At 43.4% G+C, this 22,119-nt stretch overlaps 1 protein-coding gene across 1 annotated transcript in view; it reads right to left on the reverse strand.

Annotated features, from left to right (window-relative positions):
- The window catches only part of LOC137627579 (uncharacterized), a 130,134-nt gene that overhangs the window by 99,054 nt on the left and 8,961 nt on the right, over window positions 1–22,119 (reverse strand). Inside the window, exons 3-4 of the mRNA XM_068358665.1 lie at window positions 13,604–13,699; window positions 5,159–5,280 (exon numbers count right to left, since the gene is read on the reverse strand). Coding sequence (XP_068214766.1) covers window positions 5,159–5,280; window positions 13,604–13,699 — 218 coding nt within the window. The remainder of the gene's footprint in view (window positions 1–5,158; window positions 5,281–13,603; window positions 13,700–22,119) is intronic.

Genomic DNA, 22,119 nt, shown 5'->3' on the forward strand with positions numbered 1-22,119 from the left:
CTAAAGCATTTCTACTACATAGATGCATTAGTATCGAGATACATTATTATTAACACAAAATAATTCTTACATGTATGAAAATAAATTTAAGCATAAACAAGACCAATGCTAATCAGTGAATTATAGCACTGATGATACTCAAAATGATTGGTAACCTAACCAAAAGCATACTGTTTACAGAAAACTTTATACTCCAAACATTTTTTTCCACTTTGCATATGCTGCAGGATGTAGCACACCACTGTCACAATTCCTCATTATGGTTGCACATGCCAATCGGTAAAAATCTTTTGTATTTATCATCTCTTGCTGCACATATTCAACTTTTGCTATTACTTGCAAGAGAGCTTCATTATTCTATTGTCTAATTGCCAGAAAAATGTGTTAACCTTAGGTATGGTTGCAGAATTGATGTACAGAAGGTATGTCTTTTCCTGCCATGGGTTCAATGTTCCCCATAAACTAGAGTACTGTGCAGTAAATCAAGAAAAATACATTGCTTCTATTTCATTTCAACACAAACTCCACAATTTTTTAACGTCGAAATTAAATACCATTTAAATAATCATACTGCTTTTTTCCCAAAGTTGGACCATGTGGAAATGCAAGTTTTCACCACATCTGGTGTGGTTTTATTTACAAGTCAGCGAACCCAAATGCATGCCATTATTATTCCTATTATAAGCTAAGCTATAACCCTAATTAGAAAAGTCCAAGGGCTCTAAACAGGGGAAAAACACCTTAATGAGGAAAGGAAACAAGGAAATAAAATAACTACAGGAGGAGTAATAAATAATCAAAATAAAATATACTAAGAACACCAACAACATTAAATTTGATCTTTCATATATAAACTATAAAACTTAAAAACAGGAGAGAGAATTAAGATATAACAGCATGCACGAGTGTACCCTCAAGCAAGAGAACCCTAATCCAAGACAGTGGAAGGCCATGGTACAGAAGCTATGGCACTACCCAAGACTAGAGAAAAATTGTGACTTTGGAGTGTCCTTCTAGAAGAGCTGCTTACCATAGCTAAAGAGTTTCTTCTACCCTTACCAAGACGAAAGTAGCCTCTGAACAATTACATTGCCTCTTGAGCAAAAAAGAATTGTTTGGTAATATCAGTGTTGCCAGGTGTATAAGGACAGAGGAGAATGTGGAAAGAATATGCCAGACTATTCGTGTATGTGTAGACATAGACAAAATAAGCCGTAACTAGAGAGAGGGATCCAGAAAGTTGAACAGTACCTACAGAGGCTAGGTTTAGATTTCAAGATTCTGATAACTCTTGACATTACTCCTGGCCATCCACAACCTGTGTAGGTTCTCTGTGTCAACATGGAGATAGTGTTTTTTCCCATCTAAACACCACTGTCGTAACTAATCCAGCTGATGAACTGGGGGGGGGGGTCATAAAAAACTTTAAAAGCCAATTATAACACATGTGTGATAGCCATATTCCAATCAGTCATGGATGATGATCACAACCTGAAAGCTATGCACTACTGAATAGGAAGAATTTCACTATTGATAACGGACTCTTTGTTATAAGTAACAAGACTTTTAGAAATGTCTGTCACAAACTCTAAAAGCTTTAGTCCTTACAGAAATTTTGAAGAAGTTTGTGAGAATTTCAGAGATAGTGAGTTTTTATCCTTCTATTATCCTCGTGTTCTATCTTTCTCTTTTGGATCTTGATGTACAATGTCTTACCTTTTACTTCGTTGCAACCAAGGGGTTCCCCCCAGTTGCATATAGGCACTGTACACTCTCCCACACCCCATAGCTGTGTCATGGAACAAATTCTTAAATCTAATACAATCAAAATCTCTGGCTGGTTTTATTTTACTTACTAAATTCACGGTTCTAATAAGGCAATAGTTTGTCTTCATACAAAAGCACATTTGTTCCGTAACTATAATTCTAACCTACACTTTTTATGGGGGTACTTTTTTTGGCGAATCTGAAAGGACAAGCCACTAAAATTCAGCAAGGGTCAACTTCCCATCCCACTAGTTGGGGGGGGGGGGGGTTTAGCTAGCTACCTCTCTCACTCACACACCTCTGACTGTGCTTCACTTTGTTTCGGCTCTGGTGATGAGTGGTCCTTTCCGCTCTTCATCCTCGCATTTTTGGACTGCCATTAATCAGTTTTGCTTTTTCTTTTCAGTGTTTGTGTAGACACCTTTCCTGTGGATAGGTGTACCTGCCTAGACCTGAGGGCTGCATCTGCGGTACCTTCATGTCCGCCGAGGACACTGCTCCTCATAGTCTTTTCCCGATCTGCAAGGGTCAACGGTGTAATGAGTCTAATAAGTGTAATGAGTGTCGGGAGTGGCCGGCCTCCCAGTGGGAAAGGTTGGCCGATGGCGTAAGAAGTCTAAGCGGGATTCTTCTCCTTCGAAGGTTACTTTGAAGAAAAAGAAGCCTAATGCTGCCTCTTCCGCTTCCTGACCTTCCTCCGAAGCTCATGTACGTTCAGCCTCTTCCGGGGGACCACCGAGCAGTAGCGCAGACTGCTTACCTCCTGGAAAACTTCGGCCCACGAGAAGGGTTGCTTCCCCTAGAGAAGCGGCCCCGCCTCTTCCTCGGGGGTCCTTGTCACTTTCTCCTATGTTACAGACTTTACCTTTCTTGGGTTTATCGGGTCTGCCCTCCAGGGAGGCACTGTTGTAGCAGCTGCACCGGGGTGGTGGTTTGCAGCCTTCTTCAACTTAAGAGGTGGATCCTCTGGCCCTCGTTGACGTTGTGTCGTCGGAGGACTCTGCTGCCCTGCCGGCTGACTCTCCTGCTTCTTCTCCCGTAGTCGAAGACTCCATTTCCCTCTTTACTGAACATCTTTGTGGGGGGGGGGGGGTCGATAGCAGAGCACCAGGCATGGCTCTCCTGCAAGTGTTACTCTCTTCCGAGGGAATTCATTCATAGCTGCTGCTACTGTGATCTTAAGCCCTGTCGTTCCCGTCCACCTCTTTGCCATAGAGGTGTTCCTTCACTGTCGGTGAAGAGATGCCTCTTTGGCTCATCAACCTCATCCCCGTATCCCTCCTCATGGGAGGAGCCTTCTTGTCCGTCTTCACCTGGTTCCCGACCTTTGCCTGCCTCCGGACCTTCTGCCGACTCTCTGTTTGTCACCGAACTTTGGTTCATGACTCCCCGGCGAAGAATCGCTCGCGATTCCCCCCCCCCCCAAGGTATCACTTGCGATCCCCTTCGGAAGAGGTTTGCCCTTCTATAGGGTACATCCCATCTCCTGATCATTGACCACCCACTTGTCAACCATCGTCTCGCCAATCGCCGACTTGCAGACCTCCTGCTCGTCCATTTCCTGGTTCCCGTCATCCTACCGCTCGTCTGTCGCCTGCTTGTCAATTGCCTGCTCGTCCCGAGGTGTTAGGTTCTCCTTATTTTTGGGGTTGACCTACTCAAGAAAAGCAGATCCCGGGTAAAGCCAAAAGCCAGATTGGCTGGGACATCCACCCTCCTAATGAATGAGTCACCCCTATAAACAGCGTAGCTTTATATTACAGTTAAGGGGACCGTCTGCTATGTCCTGCATTTTTTGCTAATGATTCAAAATACATAATTTCTGTATATGTTAGACATATATGATACCTTCACCATATAAAAATTTCAAGTAATTTGATCAAAAACCTTTGATTTATTAGCAAAAATCATGATTTTTATAAAAATTGTAGTTACATTTTTCTCCACTAATATGACACCAATTGTATTGAAAATCATACCATCAAAACTTCTTTATAAATCGAATAATTCTGTGTGATAGATTTTGGATTTTCCTTTTTCTTATTTTTCTAATTATTTTTTTCTTAATTTTCTTCATCTAGACGTAAAATAATCAAATTTCTCTTACACAAAATTGTAGGATTTTTTATTTCTCTTTACACTGACATCTTTCCCTCTAAAATTGAACAATAAATAAGTGAGAAAAATGTACCAAGGTGTGAATAAGTATGTTTTTGAGTTATGAGGTCCCAAAGATTTGCCATCATTTTTTCTTTTTTTTTTTCTTAAAAAAGAAATCAAAATATTATGATAACCTTACTTTGTACTTTTATTGTTTATTCCTACATGAAGGCTGCCTAAACGAGGTATTTAAACCCTAAGTTTACTAACAAAATTTGTGTAAGGGTGTTATGAGTTGCCAGCGGCCTCTTCTTGTTACCAGAGTTTTAGTTAGAATGTTCCATCTATGTACTCTTTTTCATGTTTCCCTCTCTTCTTGGTTCTATTTTGTTGCTCTCTGCTTACTTTTTGTTCTTTCTTTGACCTTGGGTAACATTGGCCTTGTTATAAAGTTCACGAGGACGTTGTAAAAACACAATGTACATACGATCTGTAAGTAAACAAATACACATACAACTAACTTCTATACGTCTTTGGAAACTCTGGCTGGTCTTCTCGTAGATCGTAGTTTGTGTTAGCCTACCCTCTACCAATGCTTTTCATCTCTGCCAGACGTATGAGATTTCAAAACATAAGGGAAAAAATTGCTATATATATATATATATATATATATATATATATATATATATATATATATATATATATATATATATATATATGCAAAAATAAACATACAAAGACGATTCTGTCAAACTCAGTCATGGAGACGACGCAGTAAGGATGACGTCATCATTTAAAGACCGCTTTCTCTTCATTATTTGTAAAAATAATTGGCTGAAACTTGTGGAAACATTTACAATATGTTTCTGCATACATAAAAGCAATAAAACTATTTTCGATTTTTTAAAGTTAAGTCAAACCCGTTAGCAGACAGTCCCTTAGGAACAAATTACAAATTTAGAAGTAATATGTATTTTTCCTAACGATACAAACGTTCAGCTATTTATACACACTTACCCGCCAATATTGTCCTCCTTGAAGTCCTACCTCCAAGCAAAGTGAAGCACAGTCATAGGCGTGTGAGTGAGAGGGGTAGATAGCTATCCCCCTACCCCCGCTAACCAGTGGGATGGGTTGTTAACACCCCGCTAAATTATAAGGGCTCGTCCTTTCAGCTTCGCCGAAAGAATACCGTTATAAATAGCTAAAGGTTTGTATTGTTAAGAAAAATACAAATTACTTCTAAATTTATTATTTTATTGTAATGCAAAATATTACAAGTCTTACTTGCCTCCTCTCATATAATGCTTAAATACGTGACCCCATTTAGAGATGTCATCCATTTCGGGCATTTTTTGAACTTTGAGAAATTCTTCAACCGGCCAATTTGTAATATAAATCGACCCCTTGAACCTGGAAAGATTGAAAAGCACCATATATTGGAACATGCTGTCCATTCACTTACACTTCATTTATTGTTTCACTAAAGTTATCTATCCATTCAGTATTGAAAGCAATTACAAATTCATTGCACAGCACATTCCAGAACAAAAATGTTCATATTATACAGTACTTACTCTATAAGGATAAATTTACTGAACCAGTTTGAACACCTGAAACCAAGTTGTTCCGTAACTGAAATACAAACCACGCTATTTACATGGGGTAATTACTTCGGCGTAGGTGAAATGATGAGCCATAAGAATTTTAACGAGGGTTTACTACCCCTCCGCTAGTTAGCGGGGGGGGGGAGGGGCAGCCTTCTACCCCTCCCCCCTCACACACAGTGCGTGCTCCACTTTACTTTTGGCTCGGATGGCGAGCGGATGTCTCTGCTCCCATCCTCGCTTGAGGGCCATTAATGTTTTGTCTTTTAACTTACTTTTTCTTATACTTAGTATATTTAAACATTATTGATGTTTATATATATTCTTGTGTATAGAATATAGTAAGTTTCCTTTTCAGTGTTGTGCGGTGTGTGTAGTGCTCGACTACAAGAGTGAAACGCCGGCTTAGCGCTAGGCCACCACGATTCACTTCTTGGTCACGGCCGTTCACTCCTAGGCCACCACGGTTGCCTTCATGGAGAGCGGTCCCTCTCTCGAGGTCGTTCACCTCTTACTCCGTACTACGACTTCTACGATAGCTTCTCGTGCCGAGTTGCCATTCCGTTTTATTTGTCTCAATTATTTTTTATGAAATCTAATTGTATTTTTAACTTTTCAGCTCTGGGAACACTTCCCTTCGGGGGTCTGTGATTCTTGGGACATTCAAAATCAGTTACATAATTACAGTTGTTATAATTCTGTTTTTGTTAAGTTTTCCGCCCTCCCCCTCGCCCGTGCATGTCAGTGGGGGAGGAGGGCGCACACCTAACTTTTGTTTTTATGTTTTACTTTCCCTCGGGGTTACTCTTCGGAGTTTCACCCGGGGGAATTTCTGTTAAATAATTATTCATTTTTTATTTCCCAGTTTACTATGCTGTTTCTTCGTGGACTGTAGTGTGCCTTCGAAGCAGAGCTGCCTGGGGAGTCTGCTGTCGCTGCCGTCTCTCTAGGACATCGTCATGGGCGTTATCCCTTAGAAGTTCTCCCGTAACAACTGTCAGCTCCTCAGTGCATCCTAGAACGATAAGGAAGTTCGCCTCCAAGGGTAGTTAGTTAACTTCCTTCTTACCCCTTTTCCTGGTCCTTAGGCGGTTATGCTCTTGGGGCTGAGCGACCGCCCTTGTAACTATGCTCAAGGGGCTGAGCGGTTGCAAGGCCGGACCATGGTACTTCAAGCGACTATGCTCTCGGGGCTGAGTGGTCGCTTCTGTAGCTATGCTCAAGGGGCTGAGCAGCTGGCTGAGCAGCTGCAGGATCAGTCTTGTGACCTCTCTCGTTCGCGAGGGAGGCCGCACTAAGGGCTCCTCTTCGGAAGATTGCTCCTTTTGGTCTCTTCTACGAAGTGTCTTCTCCCGTTCACGTGAGAGGACACTCATAAAGACTCCTCTCCGGAGGATTGTTCCTGTTTACGTCAGCTGATCCTAAGGCCCTTGGGGGCACCATCACCAGTCTCTTCTACGAAGTGTTCACCTCCCTCGTTCGCGAGAGAGGCCACTCATAGAGACTCCTCTTCGGAGGATTGTTCCTGTTGGAACAGCTTGCTGTTCAGTTACTAACACTTCGGTGTTTAGTGACAGGGAAACTTCGGTTTCTCGTTACACTGACCCTTCGGGGTCTCGTAACTTTAGTTACGCAGATCCCTCGGGCTCTCGTAACTTTAGTCACTACTACACTTCGGTGATTAGTGACAGGGAAACTTCGGTTTCACGTTGCGCTGACCCTTCGGGGTCTCGCAACTCAACCCTTCAGGGCCTCGCTACACAGGCTACGTTAGACCTTTGGTCCCTCGTGCCTTTAGTGGACCTGCTGACTTGCCGTATCCGTTCCTGGCTGCTGACGCGTTTTGGGCGCCCACGCTCCCCGTTATCCAACGGGCTCTGATCCCTTCGGGACAGTAGAGGTTTTCTCACATCGTGAGTAAGTCCCTTAAGCGCCAGGTATCCCCTGCGCGCCAATGTTCTCTTGCGCGCTAGCGCTAGGCTGCTGTTCCTGCTGTCCCTGAGACTGCCTTCCAGAGACATCCTGTTCCAGAGGCTGCTACCAACGTTCCCTGCGCATCAGCGCACATCGTTGGAGTTCCTGAGATAGCGCATAGGCGCTCACCAGCGGTTCAGCCTGCGATGTCTCCAAGTCTCTTCTACGAAGGGCACCTCTCCCGTTCGTGGGAGAGGTCCCTCACAGAGACCACTCCTTAGAGTGTCAAGCAGTACTTCCAGTTGATTGTCGGCGCTCTGAAGCAGACCTGCCTTGGTCCTCTTCAGGGGATGCCATCCCTTTTTAGGGACACATCCCAGTTCCTGATCTACGGGTTAGCTGATCCTTCAACCTAGCGAACGCGCGCGGTTACGTGCACGCGTCCAGTTATGCGCGCGCGCGCTCTCTTACTGACGATCTTCTGTTGCGCAGTAGGTGCGCAAGCGCCGACGATCTTCATACGCGCGTAAGCGCCGAAGATCGTCTGCGTGTGGGATGGTTTCCGGCGCGCGATCTTCGAGGATCGTTAGCCAATGATCTAATGGTGCGCACTAGGCACGCAAGCGCCAACGATCTTCATACGCGCATAAGCGCCGAAGGTTCGTCCGCGCGCGACCATCGCGGATCGTCCGTGCCCGGTTTCCCGCGCGCGATCGTCGGAGATTGTCCACGCGCAGGCACCAAGGGTTTCCCGCGCGCGATCGCCGACGATCTTCTTTCGCGCGCGAGCGCCGACGATCTTCGCACACGCGTAAGTGCCAAAGATCGTCCGCGCACACGCTATCGCCGATGATTTTCTTATGCGAGCAAGCGCCGATGTTCGTCTTACATAGCCGAAGATCGTCCGCGCGCGGGCACTAATGGTTTCCCGCGCACAATCACCGACGGTCTTCCTTCGTGCTAACGCCGACGATCTTCATACGCTCGTAAACGCCGAAGATCGTCCGCGTTTATTTGTTCCGGGCGCGGGATGGTTTCCCGCGTGCAATTGCCGACGATCTTCTGTCGCGCGCAAGCACCGGCGATCTTCTGTCGCGCGTAAGCGCCAAAGATCGTGCGCGCGGGATGGTTTCCCCCATGCAATCGCCCACGATCTTTTTTCGCGCGCAAGCGCTGACGATCTTCATACGCTCGTAAGCGCCGAGGATCAGCCGCGTGGGCACCTATGGTTTCCCGCGCGCGATCGCCGATACGCCCACGCTCACGCGAGTACCCGTGCGCGAATATCCTGCTACGCACGATTCATTCACGCGCTACCCAGAACAGGGCTTTTCGCGCGATCACCAGCGTGATCGGCGCACCGATCTCCAACACGATCACGCCCGAGTTACATTAGGGATTCTGGCGGACAGGCCATCATCGCGTTCTCCTCCCCGCAAGCGCAGAACAGCGCGCTCGCCGGAGGAGGGGAGGTTTCCGGGCAGGTCTAAGGACTCTTCTCCCTTCATTGCAGATTCTCAACAGGCGAACCCTCTTGTGTCGACTCCTCCAAGGGATCGAACGATCCCCTTCCCTCCAGAGGGAGTATCTGACAGCACGACTGTCAGTCAGCAACCCTGGTTGGACACCGTTGTCAGACCGCTTATGCAGGCGATGAAGCCTGTGCTTTCTGACTGGGGTCACTAATCAGTAGCAACTTCCTCCCCCCCTGAAGAGGGAGAGAGGAATCCCTGATGTGGTATCTCCTCCAAGGACTATGCGGTCTCTTCGCAAGTCCTTACGTAAGGCTCCTACCCCTCCTCAGACTTCCTCCCGCTCCCCTGCGGATGAGCATTTCCCATCCCCAGGAGAGTCGGAAGATCCGGTCCTCTCCCCCATCACACCAATGGGGGAAACCCCACCTCTTCCTGAGAAGTCTTCTTGTACGGAGGGGGCGAAAGCTTTACATCCTTCATCGCTGGAGTCCTGTATCCCTCCTAGGAGGGAACCGAAGGCTCAAGTCTTCCGCAAGGACCCGACAGGAACCCCCAGACCCAGAGATTCCTCCTCGGGAAGGGAAGGATACGGTCCTGGACCGAATCTACGCCACCCAGAAACTTCCTAGGGCCAGTGCAGCTTTGCCCTGGTCTCAGGGGATGAAGAGCGCCAGAGACAAGGCCGAGGGCCAGCTCTTTGAGCTTGCCTCCTTCAATAGATCCAGTGCCGGTAACGAGCCCCTCCCTCCTCCCTGAGTAGGGATCGGTAAAGGGACAGGCCCTCCGGGCAGAAGTCCAGACCATGTTGAAGAAGGACTCCCTCCAAGAGGTTGTGGACGGGTCCCCAGGCTTCTACAATCGACTCCTTCCTATGAGAAGGCATCTGGAGGCTGGAGACCAGTCATCGACCTCTCGACACTGAACGGGTTTGTCAAACAGTCTCCGTTCAGTATGGAGACGACAGACATGGTCAGGCTTGCAGTGAGACCACAAGACTTCTTGTGTACACTGGACCTGAAGGACGCGTACTACCAATCCCAGTCCACCCATCCTCAAGGAAGTACTTTAGATTTTGCCGGGAAGACAAGATATACCAGTTCAAGGTGCTGTGCTTTGGTCTCTCCACAGCAGTTCACCGAGGTGTTCACTCTGATTTCATCATGGGCTCACAGGATCAGCATCCATCTCCTCCGTTTTCCGGACGACTGGCTGATCCTAGCAACTCGAAGGCATCCCTTCTTTGCCATCGAGACTAAGTTTCTCGGACTTTGCCAAGATCTAGGGATCATGGTAGACCACGATAAGTCCTCTCTGCAGCCCTCTCAGAGTCTGGTATACCTAGGCATGGTCATTGACACCAATCTCCACAAGCCTTCCCTTCAGACGACAGGATAGCAAGGCTGAGGAAGGTCACGACACCTTTCCTCACACGAGAAGAACTTCCAACCCAAACGTGGTTACGTCTCCTCGACCATTTCTCCTCCCTGGCCCGTCTGGCTCCCAACAGTCGCCTCAGGATGAGATCTCTCCAGTTGCGACTCAGATCGCGGTGGAATCAAGGACACTACTCCCCAGACACCTTGATCCCTATGGGACATCCAGAACAGACGGACCTCCAGTGGTGGGTAGCAGACGAGAACCTACGAAAGGGAGTGGATCTTCTCGTCCTCCTCCCAGACTTGATGCTGTTTTCGGACGCATCAAAGAAAGGGGGGGGGGGGGCATGTTCTGAACCACAGGACCTCAGACCGGTGGTCAGAACCAGGAAAGTTCCTTCACATAAACCTGCTAGAGATGAAGGCCGTGTTTCGGCACTTCAGAAGTCCCACCAAGCCTGGCGGACTACTCTGTGGTTGTGAGGAGCGACAACACCACAGTGATGGCTTATATGAACAGACAGGGAGGTACTTTTTCAGAACAGCCATCCCATATTGCAGTAGAGATACTGAGATGGTTCGAGTTCCACTCAATCACCCTAGCAGCTCGCATCATTCCGGGCAAAGGAATGTGCTTGCCGACAGTCTGAGCAGTGCGACACAGGTACTGGGTACCGAGTGGTCTTTGGATCCTCAAGTAGCCAACAAAGTCCTGACTTTGTGGGGTTCCCCAACTGTGGACCTGTTCGCTACAGCGCTGAACTACAAGCTCCCGCTGTACTGCTCCCCGGTCCCGGATCCCAAGGCCCTCTGGTAAGGTGCCTTCCAACAACGGTGGGACCACATCGATGTGTATGCCTTTCCCCGTTCTGGCTGATGAGGAGAGTACTCTACAAGACCAGAGTATCGGTCAGTCTTTCAATGACCTCCCTAGCTCCGCTAGGGCATCTCGCAGAATGGTTCACCAGACCTTGTGCAACTCCTTACGGAGCCTCCGAGGGAACTCCCTCCACGTCACAAGTTACTCACACAACCACATGCCAACATCCTCCACAAAACCTTAGCTTCGCTTAGACTTCACGCCGGAAGACTATCCAGCATCTCCTCAAAGAGAGAGGATTTTCGCAACAATTTGCGAACAGGATGTCTGGACACCTGCGCAAGTCATCCGCAGTAGTCTACCAGGCGAAGTGGCGAGTTTTCTGTGGTCGGTGTCGTGGAAAGGGTATCTCTCCACTCGATGCCACTTCCAGCAATAGCGGAGCTCCTCGTGTCTTTGCGGGAGGAAATGTGCCTTTCAGTCTCGGCAGTGCAAGGCTATCTCTCAGCCTTAAGTCTTGCCTTCAGGCTCAAAGGATAGACATTTCTTCCTCGCTGGAACTTTCTCTCCTCATACGAAGCTATGATTTTACCTGCCCTCAGTCGGATGTAAGACCTCCTCCTTGGAACGTGGTTCGAGTCCTCAGGTCTCTAAAGAGACCTCCCTACGAACCACTACGTAAGGCTCCAGATCACCACCTTACTGGGTAAACAGTGTTCCTGCTAGCCTTAGCCTCGGCCAAGCGAGTCACATGGTCTCTCATACGACATCACCCATTCAAGGGGATAGGGCGAGGTAATGTTCAGGTTCGTCCCTGAGTTTGTTGCCAAGACTCAGAACCCGGAAGTGCTGGACCCGCGGTTCGACTCTTTCCAGGTTTCGAGTCTCCTTCCTGTTACAGATGACCCAGACCATCTCCTACTTTGCCCAGTAAGGAGTCTGAGGTTGTGTCTTAAGAGAACAGCTGCAGTTCGTCCCCAGGTTCAAGCTTGGTTCGTGAGCACTGGGAAACGAAGAGAAGGGTCACCAGGAATACCATCTCAGCCTGGATTCGCAAGGTAATACACCTGGCCTTGAATCCTGATCCTTCTCCGTCACATCACCCTAAAGCTCTTGATGTCAGGGGCGTGGCTACGTCCCTGGCGTTCATGAAGTATCATTCAGTGACGCAGGTCCTGCAAGCTGGGGTGTTGAAGCGTCAGACCACCTTCACAGCCCACTACCTGCAAGACGTGACCCACAGGAGGCTCGATACGTTTTCTATCGGCCCTGTGGTGGCTGCACAACAGCTGGTCTAAACCTCAGGCTCCTTAATGGACAAGTAGCAGAAGGTTGAGGGCATTGTTACCCGGTATTAGTCTGCATGAATGAAAAGATTTGTCTGGCCCTTAATCTTTTCTTCATCCTCTCCTGCCTTGGAGAAAGCAGCATCCTGGGTTCTCTGCACAGCTGACCTCAAACCACTGCAGGTAGACCATGCTTCCTTGTGTTCCTAGTATTAAGTGTAATGCTGTCATGTCCCCATACCCTGACGAGGTGGTATGTGGAGAGTCCTAGCCTAGATTTCCTTCTGAAGAACTCCAGGTCAACTTCCTAGGACGAGTCACTTTTCACCTTCGCACACACCTTACGTAGGCCGCAGCAGTTTCACAACCGCTAGTGAGGAGCAGGGATTCCCTATTGTCCGAGTACTTAAACCTCTCGAATATGGAATCCCCGGGCAAGCCAAACTGCTATACTGGCAGGGACTTACCACCCTTCCTAAGGGTTAAGTCACCCCATGTAAATAGCGTGGTTTGTATTTCAGTTACGGAACAAATGACAAATTCGTAGATAATTTGTATTTTTCCTATCTATACAAACCTTAGCTATTTACACATTTGCCCGCCAGCCCTGTCCCCCGAGATAAGTCCTACCTCTAAGTAAAGTGGAGCACGCACTGTGTGTGTGTGTGAGGGGGGAGGGGTAGCAGGATACCCCTCCCTAACCCCCCCCCCCTCGCTAACTAGCGGAGGGGTAGTAAACCCTCGTTAAAATTCTTATGGCTCGTCATTTCAGCCCCATGTAAATAGCTAAGGTTTGTATAGTTAGGAAAAATACAAATTATCTACGAATTTGTCATTTTTATGAAACCTCCCACCTACCAATGACTAAGTGTGTTTAATTTTTATTAACCTAATAACTGAAGGTGGTAGAAATTAATGGATACCTTTTTAGGGAAAGTTTAGGTTAAATCTTACTTCCTTTGTTCCTACACGAATACAAACCATTGGAAATGCTGTTAAAATTTCAGTCTGCTACTTTATGGGACACCTTATACAATATTTATAAATATCAAGATGACAAACATTTGTTCCTTATACTCTACCTTTGTTTTGTAGAAATCTAAATAAAACCTGCCAATTTTTAATGAGTAAATAGTTTTATAGGCCCCAAATACAGATACTAAATTTGAAAATGCTTCACATTTTCTTAAAAGTGTTTCCTCAGACTGCACTGTACGTAAAGAATGCACTGTACACAGAGAATATATTTGATACTCACTCTGTAGCATACATAGTCCAAGCTGTTAAGTAACTGTAAGGGGTCTTCATCATTTTAATAAAGTTACCCCTAGGACTTATGAAATCTGCAGTCAATCTGGAATATAGAAATAAAAATGATATTGAAGTGCAAAATACTGAAAAAAAATATTTTTGAATATATAATTTACAATTAGTCTGTTATTGCTGTTTATAGATTTTTTAAATGAATGCTATTTTTCTTGTTAAAATTAAATCAAAAGACAGCATTAAATTCTTAGGCAGTACCTTTACTGCGAATTCAGCGATCCTGTATATTTGATTGTGTTGTTTTCTACCATTCCCACCTTGAAAAATATCTACCTAACTGCATTTATGCCAGTAATATAAAACTTTTCCAAATAATCATAACCCAAATTTTTATTCCTAGAAAGTCATGTAAAAATTGCATCTGGAATGTATATTAGGAATATTATAAAATATGGTATTCACCCTCATCTATTGAGTACCAATCTATGTCCAATCCTATATTATCATCAGTAATTGGCTCTCTCCTCCCCCTAGAAGTGCAGTGATGCTAATCATTATCATACCAAGCAATCACACCAGTGACAAGAATAGAAGCACTGTTAAGTTTGTAGGTGACCAATACTAGAAATTTAACTTACTGAACTTTCACCATATACACATGATACTTTCAAGGCATAATACAAGTGATTTTACTCGTAAACCTGGGACTCAAGTCATGTAAACGAGGTTGTAGTGTCCTTTATCAGCACACCACAATGTCTTCTAAGATGCAGCATAAGAATGTGGTAGTGTAGCTCATGACATAAAATATCTTATCACATAAGGGAGGGATCCCATAATGTGATCTTCTGCTGCTTTACTGATAATAAGAAAACAAAACTCATTCTTGAACCAGTGAATGTTCTTGGACCACTTTCTAGTAAAGGGGCAGCAGAGATCTCATATCCATTTTCTGAATAAATCCTCGGACAAAGGTTTGGGTGATATGGTTGTTTAGTATCCTCCTGACTATTCCCTAGTATGGGCATTTCTAGGGATGCAGGCCCTCATGCCACTTAATGTAACTATGTCTGGTGACATCTCGGATTCATCTAAACTGGTAGCATCACTTTCATTATGCTATTCAGAGCTGATCACCCAGTTTATTGACTTGTTTTCATAATCCTTGTTCATAAACTGGTGGTCAAAGTTCACAACTTGATAGTCTAAGTTTTGTAGAGGGTGACTGAGTCACCCGTACACCAAAGCAAGAAGGGCTGATGCATCAAAAGCTAATGGATGAAACAGTCCATTCTCCTTATCTGAAATCCACTCGTTCAGTTTCATATAAATCACTTTCACTTCAAGAATTCCCTGAGCTAGAATATCTCCCACCAGGAAGTTCTCTTTCATCTTCAATAAGTTCATCAGTAAGCAGTTTCACTATTTTTGTATGGAAAGTGATTTATTCCCCCTTTAGATAATGTTTGGATAATGCCACGCATGGCTTATGATGTAGACAACTTGCATATGTTTGGTTCCACCCCACCCAAAATCTGCTTGGCAATTACTAGCATTCTCATATACTGACTGCTACTGAGCTGGACAATGGAATTGCTCTATAGACCCCCCAAAATTTAATCTTTTTTAGATTTTGACATAACTAGAAAGTCACATGGTTTTTGGGAGGTTTCTGTATCCCACTCTGTTGTTCATAGTCCACAGACAATTGTTGTTGCATAAGGATTAAGTAGTTTTCATTGAAAGGCTATGTCAGGAGGAATGACTCTCTGTCTTCCCATTAACAACTTGGGTAGATCTACTGTTCATTGGGAATTGTTTTCAATAGAAAATACCAGACTACAGTATAGCACAAGGGACTTCAAATAGCATGGCCAGAAAGCTAATATTTTCTTGTTACCCATCTCTGCTATGCAGTTTTTTCTATTTTATACATAGACTGTTCACATCAGAAAAGATGAAATCTCATTGTTCTGAGATAATACCTTCCACCTGATGTGAAAGTGTCTTTACAGTATAAATAAGTCAGTTTGTATGTACTTTGTTGGGACAAACTGCTGTTTTATATATATATATATATATATATATATATATATATATATATATATATATATATATATATATGTATATATATATATATATATATATATATATATATGTATATATATATATATATATATATATATATATATATATATATATATATATAAAACCATCATATTTCATGTGTTGAAGAAACGCAATTTCTAGGTCTAAATTCCGACAGAAAGTTGTTGACTTAGATCTCATCTCAAAAAGCTAAAATTTAAATGCTTAGGGATTTTAAATATTTTCAAAGTATTGCCCATACATCTTGGGGAGCAGATTGTCAGACTCTCCTATTGAAACTTTAATATGGATGTGAAATATATTCTTCAGCTTCTGCTACCAAGTTGAAGATTTTAAATTCCATTCACCATACTAGCATCAGATTAGCAACTGGTATTTTAAGATCATTCCCCATCCCTAGTCCTTTATTTGATACAGATGAGTGGCCTCTGGACTTAAATCGTAAGTCTGCTATGATTAAATATTGGTATAGGTTACAGAGGCTTCCTAATTCACTGTCATTTGAAGCTCCCAGTAAAGAGAATTTTTCTTAAAATGGGGCTCACTCTACATCCCAAAAACCTTATGGATTCGAATGAAACAACTGCTAAATTCCATGCATCTTACTAGAAGTGGAGTATTACCTTTCAGGGTATCAGTCGCCCCTCCCAGCTTCAAGAGATCTCCCTCTGTAATTATGTTATTGTCACTAAGGGAAACATTATAAATGTTACCTTTTGAACATGCAGAACAACACATGGACAGTGGATTTATATTTACGGACGGCTCCAAATGCAGTTCTGGTGTTGAATTTGGAATGTACTATTCTTCTTTTAATTGCAAACGTGCACTCATTTTAACATCCTCTATCTTTACAACAGAACTGCTTGGTAGCCTAACTGCTATTGAAAAAATAGCATGATGAAAGATGGTAATTTTACTGTTTTTAGTGATGCAAAAATTGTGTTGTAGGCACTGACAGTTTTTAAATATTAAACTTACCCGCTGGTTATATAAGAATGGCTAGCGTCCCCTGACGCCTCGGCAGCTATCGTAGATATGCCAGGTATACACTAGTGCCCTCATGGTACTACAGGTAGAACTATACCCAACCTCTTCAGATTTTTCCCTGCCGGCGTGACTGTCGGTTCTATTGGAAATTCTCTCTCGCTTTTTACTCTGTTTGGACGTTATTTGGTGATGTATTAACGTTTTTTGAGTTTAGGCTTTCGCTTTTTTGTTTTATTTGAACTGTGATCACGTATTTATAACTTGAAAGGTAAGATTAAAAGGTTTTTCTGCTTATTTTAAACCTCACGAAAGCATGATGACGTCACAGCCTTATGTCGTAGGCTATAAGTCCGACTTGCTTTTACAAAGAATTGTAAGTGAATACTTTCTTTTGAAATATTAAGTTATAAATTTAATTAAAGGATTATTAATCTAAGCAAATTTTATCCTTTAAATAGTTTTCTTGAGGTAATCTTCAATCTGTTTGCAAAGATTAACTAGCGTTCAGTTGTTACGCAGTTATCAGTATTGTTACAATAGTACAATATTTCGTAGAGATTTTTATGAATAGTACATTCTTCTTACTTCTCAAGTTTTTTAGTTGTACTATATAAAAGGAACATTTTATTTTTTAACTAATTGATCCTGTCAGTATTTTTCCCTAGTCAGAGATTAAAGGAAGTTAAATTTTTTTTAATGTTTATACGAATCGATGTAGAGCACGATTTTATGTATCGTTGTTTCCTTAGTGGAATACTAAGTTTGTTCGTATATTAAGTGTAAATGTTCCAATAAATATGAGTGATGATTCATCTCTTATTGGAATTCCTTAATTTAAGGGTTTATTTTATTTGATAAAAATTATACCTATTAAGGTAATATTTAATGTTTAATATTTAATTTTTTGCTGCATTTATATGGGATTTAGTGACTTTTCATTCCCATTCAAACGATTGAGAGAATTGTAAGTCTCAATTTAAGAGTTCATTTCGTTTCAGAGCACAGCTTCAATCGGATGACGTTCGACATTCTTCTTGTCTTCTAGACTAGGAAGTTAATCGTCATGTAGGCACACGAACAGAACTTGCTCTCACCTCAGGTGTGTTGCGATTCTTAAATGAGAAGCAATCGAGTGTGTTTTTTCTTCCACGAGAGGAGCGGAAGTCAGAAGAATCATATATAATCCTGGCTCTTCCTCTGGAATCTGAAGCACAGTCAGGGAAGACAGAGTTGTCCTCTTAGACTTGGTCATCAACAATCAATACGTCCAAAACTTTTCAGGAGTTGTATGTTTTCTTGTAACTTATCCCTCAGTTACTGATGTTCGCCGGAAGATTTTTCTGTTGAAAAAAGGCGACGTGTCAGCGCAAAAAGCGCGCAAGACACACAATTCTTCGAGAGAAGAGGTGCTCAGTTTGCTTCTGTTTAAACTTCCTCTCCGCCCCCAATTTGAGGAATTGTTTAGTACTTTCTTCTGGGGTCGAGAGACTACTGTTAACGATATCTCATAGCATGGGATACGTTCAGGTCACGAACAAGGCATGCTGGGAATGTCATAGGGACTCTCCCAGGTTGCTCACGGGGCTGCGGTTGATGATCTCTTCTAGCCTTCACTCACACTTGAGGTGGCGCACAAGCTGCCCGCGAGTGTAGAATTGGTCTGAGCTAAAGGAGGTCAATTTCATCTCTTTTTAGCGTTTACGATTCTTGGGGGGGGGGGAATGTTTTCTCCTAAAAGTGTAAGGACATAGATCAAAGGGATGGTTTTCCTTTAGTATCATACAGCATAGTTCTCCGATGCTCAGCAATGTCTCCTCGCAAAGATAGGCTCTTGTTGCGGGAGGCGGTAGAGCATACGCTTGTAGCGGCACAGACGTGCACGCGGTCACAGACGCTGACAGTCAAAGTTGATCCTTTCAACTAGTTGTCCCATCCTCGCGATCTGCGGGATACGTGTCTCCACTCATGCGAATGCATGCTACACGTGAGCATCTCTCGACAAACATGTCAACCTGAAATCCTAAGCAACCTAGACGCATGTGCCAGCCTGGACATATACTGGATAAGGTCAGTTAGGTTTTTCTGCATCATGATAGACTAACAGTTGCTCCTGTGTGCCACTGACCGGACACGATACTGTTGCCTACGGGCAGCACGCTGTAGATTTACAGCAGGCGAGACGTACACAAAGCGCTGTATCCACTCGACAAGGTGAACGCATACTGCACGCTAGTACCTTACAGGGATGCAAGCACATGCGACATTAGTCGCATCTTAGACGTATATAGTCTAGTCTTTGGCTCACAGCAGTATGGACAGACTTGTCTTTTCTTCGTGTCGCTCTCGCCTCACAGCAAACGCTTTCTCGCGTCAAACTTTGACTTCAAGTGTGTTGAACATTTGTTGGTACACACGATCAGGTCTTAACTTCACAGCATGAGGTTCATGTTGTTGATGCTTCTTTTCAGCAGGCCTAGCTTCGATATCGGTTTCTTGTGACTGATATGGATTTGTGTTGGGGGGAGGTCTAGATCTTGTCTCTCTCTCTCATGACTTAATGAGCATATACAGCAGGCTGGAACCATACTGGTCCCATGCTGGGTGTTTGCTGGAAGCATGTCATCAGTCCGTTTTTTCCTGTGTCAGGATCACGAACGCTTTATTTTTAAACCATCAAGCTTTAGGTCTACTTGCCTCCAGTATTTTGGAAAACCCCTATGATCAAGAGGTTGTTCGAAGGAGACAGCTGAGCTATCGCTTGTACAAGGGACCTTTGCCTCAAGGTTTTACAACCCAATTAGGGTGTTTTGTAGAGTAGTGTAGAGCTAAAGGGCTCTTCATTTGGTAACTCTAAGACAAACGGTCTGTTTCTTCTCAAACCTTGGAAGGAAAACACATTTTTCCTCCTCGACCATCAAGGTTTACAGGAGTATGAGGACAGTTGTCTGCAGACGCAGAAGATTGCATCTATCAAATAAAGACCTTATAGATCTTCTCAGGTCATTTGAGATGACTTAGAAGGGTCAGCAAGATGCTCCAGCCTAAATTTGGGATTCGTTTCTGGAATTTCGCGGTAATGACAGATCCGAGACTTTACACTTGTTTTCTTTTTAAGGCCTAACTTTGGAGACTTTCTAAATAAGTCTACTATAGTTGAGAGCCAGTGAAGTTCAATCTTTTAGCAAGAACATGGACTTCACAATGGTTAAGCCATAGGTGCCTCGCATCCTGGATTCTTGATCATTAACAAATGTCCTTCTCATCCATGGCCTAAATCTTTTGGGATCTTTATCCTCTCGGATTTGGTTTGTCAAGGGCTATGAAGAGTATTTTACCCGGTTAAAACGATGGAGTTTTATCGGGACAGGACCAAAGAGGTTAAGAGTCTATTCATGACTCTTTGGTGCACGGTCAAGAAGCCTGCGCTATCTATGTCTAAAACGCTCTATCGTCTGGTATAGACTTTAATTACAAGAGTTCTTTCATACTGTTGTGTAACAGATCGTAACATGTCGAAAGGGTAAAGACTCATGAAGTTAGAGCTATAAGAGCTTCTGTAACTTTTAAACTAATCGGTTCTCTGCAAAGCATCGCGTATACAGCCTTGTGAAGGGGTATTCCTGTATTCTCCTTGCATTTCTTAAATCGTTTTGTCTCTTTATGAGGACGTCTACGTTTTGGGTTAACTCGTAATAACGAGTGCAGTAGTAGGTGAGACATTCACCACTACATTTCCCTGTATTCCTAGTACCCCTGTTCTTCTCTTGGAACTATTATATATGCTTTTATGATTGTACGTGAAGATTGGTCGACAATCTTCCGCAATCTTTGATCTAGTCAGGTGGTCATTTTGTTCCTAGAGAGTTCCCGGAACAAGGGTATTAGTTGAGGTCCTGTCATGTTATAGGTTATTGAACCGTTTGACAGCTCTTAGAGATCATGAGCCCCCTGGGTGGACCGCTGGATCTTCTTAGGATAGCAGACAAAATGAGGCAGAGCATTGCTGTCAGCTTCCTTATCAGGTGAGAACCTCTTAAGTGGTTTGTGTAACGCTTAAGTGAATTTCCAATTATGTAGCTGTCTCTGACCCACCACCAAGAGTGTCAATCAGCCATTCTTATATAACCAGCGGTTAAGTTTTATATTTAAGAATGTTATTTTCATAATAAAATAAATTTTTGAATATACTTACCCGCTGGTTATATAGGTTAAATCCCACCCTCCTCCCCTCTAGAAACCATGGGGCATGGAAAATCTGAAGAGGTTGGGTATAGTTCTACCTGTTGTACCGTGAGGGCACTAGTGTACACCTGGCATATTTGCGATAGCTACACGAGATTTTGGGAATTTTCTGCCGAGGCGTCAGGGACGCTAGCCATTCTTATATAACCAGCGGGTAAGTGTATTAAAAAATTTATTTTATTATGAAAATAACATTTTTAATATTACCAATTTAGTTTTAAAAATTTGTTGCACTGCAGGTAACGAAGTTAAGTTTTGCTGGGTCCCGGCTCATGTGGGTGTGCCAGTAAATGAAGAAGCAGACAAATTGGGAAAAGAATCAGCAGACAAATGACTTCCCAGAAGATATCTTTTTCCATGTAACAACTTTTGCCTCATATCAAAAAGTGTCTTGTTGATATTTGGCAACGTTACTGAAATTCCATCAATTGAAATAAAGTGAAGGAAATATAAAATGCTATATCTCAATGGAAGTATCATAATACACCAAGAAGGTGGGAGACTGTCCTCTGTCGCCTTAGAATTGACCACACACGTTTAATTCATGAGTTCCTCATGACTAGCACGTGTCAGCCGTTTTATGATGATTGCTTGGTTCCTCTGACTGTAAAGTATTTACTTATTGAATATTGAATGTCCCTATCTTGTGGGTTTCCGGGGACAATTCCTGTTTGAAGCTCTTGGTGAGAATGGCAGGTACATCCTCACCAAGATTTTTGGAGGGAACATTTTTATGATGCCAGTGGTATTTTCAAGTTCATATTGGAAGCTGGCCTTCTTATTTGTTTTTAAATGATATATTGAATTTTAAAAGTCTTATTGTTAAGTTATTTATTCATTTCTGTTTTTATCTTAGTTTTTAAGCTGAAATCATTAATTGTTTATTAAGCATTAAAATCCATATCAATGGCAACTTATGATGCCGATAATTATAAATCATTCATTCAATCATTTTAGCATGGCTCTGCATATTTTACGTTTAAATTAAAAGGTTTTAATATGCTTAATGGACTAGATAAAGATTTCTACTGAAATTAAATCTTGCCTCTCTGAAGATTCTCTGACACACTCCTGGTTGTTGAGGATCCATTTCAAGAAGTACTGAAAATTCTCTTCATAGTTTCCTGTATACCTGTTGAATTTGTCCCAGCCTCTATTCAGTTCCAA

Source organism: Palaemon carinicauda, chromosome 35, assembly GCF_036898095.1.
Source record: "Palaemon carinicauda isolate YSFRI2023 chromosome 35, ASM3689809v2, whole genome shotgun sequence".
Taxonomy (NCBI): Eukaryota; Metazoa; Arthropoda; class Malacostraca; order Decapoda; family Palaemonidae; genus Palaemon; species Palaemon carinicauda.